This window comes from Dreissena polymorpha, chromosome 6, assembly GCF_020536995.1.
Source record: "Dreissena polymorpha isolate Duluth1 chromosome 6, UMN_Dpol_1.0, whole genome shotgun sequence".
NCBI lineage: Eukaryota > Metazoa > Mollusca > Bivalvia > Myida > Dreissenidae > Dreissena > Dreissena polymorpha.
In genome coordinates, this window is record NC_068360.1 from 67,031,968 (window position 1) to 67,038,065 (window position 6,098).

At 34.7% G+C, this 6,098-nt stretch overlaps 1 protein-coding gene across 1 annotated transcript in view; it reads right to left on the minus strand.

Annotated features, from left to right (window-relative positions):
* Nucleotides 1-5,849, minus strand: part of LOC127835772 (uncharacterized) — a 23,339-nt gene extending 17,490 nt beyond the window's left edge. The window contains exons 1-6 of the mRNA XM_052362210.1: nt 5,612-5,849; nt 2,341-2,492; nt 2,026-2,150; nt 1,313-1,435; nt 1,047-1,150; nt 786-858 (exon numbers count right to left, since the gene is read on the minus strand). Coding sequence (XP_052218170.1) covers nt 786-858; nt 1,047-1,150; nt 1,313-1,435; nt 2,026-2,150; nt 2,341-2,492; nt 5,612-5,758 — 724 coding nt within the window. The 5' untranslated portion in view covers nt 5,759-5,849. The remainder of the gene's footprint in view (nt 1-785; nt 859-1,046; nt 1,151-1,312; nt 1,436-2,025; nt 2,151-2,340; nt 2,493-5,611) is intronic.
* Between the last annotated feature and the right edge of the window lie 249 nt (nt 5,850-6,098).

Below are 6,098 nucleotides of genomic sequence, written 5' to 3' on the forward strand. Positions count from 1 at the left end.
GGGCGAGAGCTTAATTAAGGCCACTTGTTTTACTATATCAGATATAATATACAAATAAACGATTTATATAGTACTTTACACACATTATATTTAAACATGAACTTCTACAAATGTAAACATTTTTTTCTGTGAAAAAGTAAGTTTTTAGTGTTGAAAGGTGATGACCGTATTCAATATAAATAAGTGGCGCTTTTTATATTGAATGTCTCTTGACAGCTGAACATTCATAAATTACAAAAAGACCTGTGGCCATGCCATATTTTAAACATTTTATTAATTTATTAATTAACATAAAATATCGAAAGCAGGGTTTGCATCCAAGCTTCATTCCCACACTTTTCAAGCACAAAACCACAAACCAAATTCAGTGTATTTTGCGGAGATCGATGTGCATGCAAACTTTAACCGGAATGTCGCTGCCACGAAAAAACAATTTACAATTTAACGCCTTTTAATGTAACATAGATATATAGAAGTTGACCGTTTAGCTTAAATCAAAAAGTGCAATAAGTATTATAGTATTATTATGCTAAATTCCATTTAAGAGATGTAATAAAAAGGTTAGTCACCTCACACAGTGAACCCGAACACGTGTGTGAAGCTTCAATAGAATATCCATAGTAGAACAGTGATAATGAGGTTTATTTGAACGGATACCTCTATCATAACATATCGCGGACGCCAACTCCGACATTTGGGTCGGTAGTATAGTTCGGATATGGTATTTGCATGTTGGAATGTTGTGTGCGACTTGAAAGGAAACAACGTACATGACGTTAACTTACGTTCAGTTTCGACGTACGCAGGGCACACGGCGTTACACGTAATACCGTTCTCGGCCGTCTCAAGAGCTACGGCCTGCAGAAGAAGCAAACATATCATGATTGAAGCATTTAAAAGAAGTTTTCGTTTATAAAATACACTATTTTTCACGAAATATATTGACCTAGAAGCCTGAATAAGCTTAGCGTATGCCACGTTCACAATCAAATGCAAGACTATAAATTTATCAGTGAATATAGTTCATCGATGAATCGACACAATACCTTAGTAAGTCCAATAAGTGCGTGCTTCATGGAGCAATATGGTCCTTTGCCAGGCATGGCAATCAGTCCGTTGATTGAAGAAATGTTGACAATACGACCCCAGCCTGAAATGTTGAGATGTTTACAAAATAGATAAGTAAATGATTGGTATATGTTTATTAAATCCTGTCCAAGTTGCAGCAAGTTATTGCCATTTGTACAAATACGCTAAAATGAACATTATAATAAATTAACATAAACATGAACCGTAATGTATGCGAACTCACCCTTTTTCTTCATGAAAGGAATGAAGTAACGTAGTAGAAGGAATGATGACGTCAGATGGATTGCCACCATTTTATGCCAGATATCCACCGGAAAATCTTCTAGGGGCGCCACATGCTGGATTCCTTAGGGAGTAAACACACACACACTTGTATTTAAGGGCATGGTGTCGATTGAACGTTGATAACTAGCTAAATAAATAAAAAGGAAATATTATGTTGGATTGGATTAAATCCACGGGGCTTCAATCTGAACAATAATGAGTTGTAATAAGGCATTCATACATTTTCGTTACTGATTTGGTTGTCATTTTTAGTTTCTGATTTAGTTTGTTAATGTATATTTTTTTATTTGGTCTTCAATTCAATCTGTGTCTGAGGCTGCTGTGCTTAATTGTGGGGCTTCTTTTCACGTAATTAATGGGAAAGTACCAACTGTAATTTTGCAATTTGTCTATAAAGGCGTTAAGGTAACCGCGCGTGTACTTTCGCGAAAAAAATGACGCTCCTTGCGCTAAGAATATTAAACAACCTGATTGTATTTCCGAACGGTAATAGAGACCAACAATCGCCACCAAAATCATGATACTCGTTCATGGAGACCTGACTGGTTTCAGTGCTTACCATTAAAAAAATGAAATACAATAAACAAATAAGGTATCCATAACGGAGCTAAACTATACACGAAATAACGTTTGTCTCACATATGACCTTACCCGCATTATTGACGAGGGCGTCTATACCATGCGGATACATGCGCGATATTTCTGTACATAATTGGGCTACCTCAGATTCCTTCGTGAAATCCGCTCCATGAAACGTGCAATTGACCCCGTGTTTGCTGAAATTATAAAAAACTCTACATTACAAAAGTGAGCTTTTTTGTAATGTTAGATATCATCACTAAACAATGATTTCTATTTCTGATGCGTACGATTTAAAGCGCGATTTAACATATTTTGAAAATGTAAGACAACCACAACACAAACGAAACTTTCAATACTTTTTTTACTCAACTTGTCCTCACAAACCTTTTCAGAATTGTCAAGGCATTATCGATATCGTTCTGTGACGCAACGCCAGTTATGATTATGTCATATCCGTTCTGCGCAAGACGTTGGGCAATACCCAGCCCAATTCCACTTGTCGATCCGGTCACAAATGCTACACGACGACCTTTCCTCTGAAAATATTCAATGTTTATGAAAGTTTAAAACATAGTATTAATCAGACCGTATGCCGTTCTCGGTTTGATCAACTAGAAATTCCCGGTTAAAATATCAAAACAAGTCCCAACATTTTGCGTATCCCTATAATTTATGTATTACGCGAAACGTATAACACGGATTTTCAATTCGACTTTTAAAAAATACCATTACAGCATTAAAAAAACGTCATAATTCTCTTACACATATTGCTAGACTGATCTTGTATATCAAATTTTTCGGGTTCAGGAACAACTTTAGCATATTTATTATCCTTATTTAAACGGTGAAAACATGCCTTTTAGGATCAACTTTGTATTTAGTTAAACACATGACTTCCGCTAGAAAACACGGAAACAGCATTTTATTTTTACCTCGACCTATACGAACCCATTTTAAATATGTATATGAGAACACCACATCTTGCGACGAGAATTTGCGTAGTTTGGCAAACGTGGTTGAATTAGACTAAGGATGACGGATTTCCCGCTGAGTACACGTTTTTATTTTCATTATTTATTATCATTACATGCCGATAGTTTTCCCTCGAATGTATTCCAACTTTATTTTATCTATTTATTATCATGACCTTACATTCGACCGATCGCGTATCACCACAATCCAATCATCTAATAGACCTGTGGTTCGAGATTGTAGGGTCAGGATGCGCGTTGCGAGGGGGTAGCATTTGAAACCGTTGTTAGTGCCGCTGCCAGTGGTATTTCTATCCTTCAAACAAAATGGCGGTCGAAAACACGGCGGGTTTTAATTGATTATGTTGAATATTACTCAAATCGGTCACATTTGCTATTGTAAAAATGTAACCAATGATTCTTATATTAGCCACGTGCATGTTCGCTAAGTGATAAAATTGTCAGATCCCTTTAAATATTGGCTCTCTTTTAATTTAGAATCGAGATAAGAGTTTAAGAAATAATATTTTTTAACCATAGTGTGTTGATTTGATAGCAAGCCACTATAATCTGATCGTGTATTATCCGACAATAAACCATAACAGAAAATATATATTCGATTCTATCAATTCTTATTTTTAAATGTTCTTTTAGACGATGCACACAAACTGATTATATCTAAAAGAACACTATGTACCATACTTTCTTATGAATTACGTCATCTTAACATAACTAACAATACTGGGCCATTTAATTTCAGAAAGCGAATAACATCAGATTAATTGATGAATATCAAATAATTATCCAATGTGACGCGCTTGTGATCGATTCTTCAGTAAACATGGTTTAACGAACACGGCTTAAAAAGACAAATCGATGACTTATACCATACTGTATTAATATTGCTGAAAGGTATTTGCAAATCCCCTGTAACGAAGTGATGGGGGTATACTGGAATCACCATTAACATATTTATATCAGTCCGTCTTTCAGTCTATACGTCTGTTCGTAGACACAAGCGTATGCGAATGCGTTCCAATACACGTTTCAGCATGCATTCAAACTTGCAGGCGTTGTTAATTTCGCTATGAAGTTGTGTATGTGCGATTTGTATCATCCTAAATTAAAAATTACAAAAGATAGCCAATCCCTTTTAAATTAGGCATTCATTTATTGTACACATGTGGTGGCTGGGTGTATTACAAACTCTAGTTTTCTCTTACCTTGTATACATGAAATGTAACTGTGTTAAGAATGCGAAAGTGCTTCTTAAAGTACGAACACTTAATGGCCCAATGTACCGGAAAACTTTAGATTTGTTTTCAAAACGACAGGCTTCGAAAATAAAAGTGAACCCCTTTATTAATTCACGTCTCTTTCTATAGAACTAGAGACGCATATCTTGTTACGGTCGTGGGTAACTCCGTTTGACATCGGTGGTTAAACATAAATTAGCGACGATTGTAGTGAACATATCAAGTAATTTGATTCCGAGCTCTTTATGAATTGACATGTACACATTCAAGTTGCAAATCCTAGTTTTGAAATAAGCAATTTTAAACTATTATTTGCAAGCAACAATCTTCATGAAAGTGAAAAAGTACCACTACGTACGTTGATTAGATGCACGAAATTGCTTTAGAAATAAACATGCCAGTCTTAAGCTATAAGATCACATTTTTAACTCGTAAATGTTATTTTTGATTAACATTAAGAATAATTTAATAACAATATACTATAAGACAGCTGACTAAACAGCCATTAACAGTTATGTACATATACACATGTCGGTATTGCAAATATAATTAAAATATCGACGCAACAAAGTGAAAGTCACGTGAACCAGATTCGTATTTTGGAATGCAAAGTTAATCTTTACACAAAAATTAGTCATTTATTCGCAAACTTATTATAACTAAGAATCTTATGTTTTCTTAAATTTCCTTCCATAAATATCGGCCGGCAATGTATAACTAAGAGCACACCCTTTAACAATTACATTAAATATGTTGATAGTGCTCTGCGGTTACATGTGTTTTATGTTTAACTGCTGTTTCTATAGTTATATTCGACATCTATATTCTACTAAGGTTAATACTTGACTATTTAATATTCTGTTTATGATTGTTGATAATTATGTTCATTATTAAGTCGTTCCTTGCTTCATCTGAACGTCATACCTATGATAAAGTGTGATGCTAAATCTACATTGATACTTATGAGTATATAGTACATACGAGCTATTTTTAGACTGTCTGTAACACTTGCCTTCCGATATAAACAAACACATAGAACCAGCGGTGTGTTGTTATACCTCGATAAACAAGAAACCTCGATACACCGCTTAAGATCAAACTTACAATGCGGGTGTTAACGCATTGCTCCTGTATGAATATGCTTATTCAATAATAACAATTGCTCTATTAGTAATTGTCGGCTTGGGTAGTTTTGTTTTGTACCCGAGCCGACAAGGACGTATTCGAGCTTTCGCTGTGTCAATAAATTTAGGTCGATCTTAATATAAACATTTCGACTAACAATGTAGTATTATTCCGAGTCACGCGAAGTGCAATAGCATTAGGAAAGTGAACAAACACAGAGGAAGAAAGTATGCAAACAGTTAAATCAGAAGGTACAATTACATTTGACACAAAATGCTTATATATATCAAATATCCAACTGACCTCCGTTGAAAACAATCTCTCGTGCACTTGAAAGAATCCATTTTTAGACGCAACAGAAATACATCCACCATAAATACTAAAAACTCTAACATGTTTGCACACTTGTCTAAAGTGTGAAACACGAAAAGCTTTTACACACGAATTCATGTTTATTTCGGAGAGGTTAAGGTCCGCTTGATATGACTGCGTTCCAATGTTTATCTTCGCTAGGCTGTAAAGTAAGCTGGATGTGTATGTCCTTGAATCTTTATCTTCTGTAAGCCGTTTGGTATTAAGGTTGTTCGAAATTTGTAGATGATAAGGCGAATACTTGAAATACTCCGTTGGTGAAAGAAGCAGTAGAAATAGGAGAGGTAAAACAATTGCAGTTATACAGTGGTGAACGCTAAAATGGTTGTAAATGTGTATACTGTGGTTATCATGACAATTATCATTGTAATAATTAGTATTCACTTATTATTTTAATAATTAATATTATAATTAAACA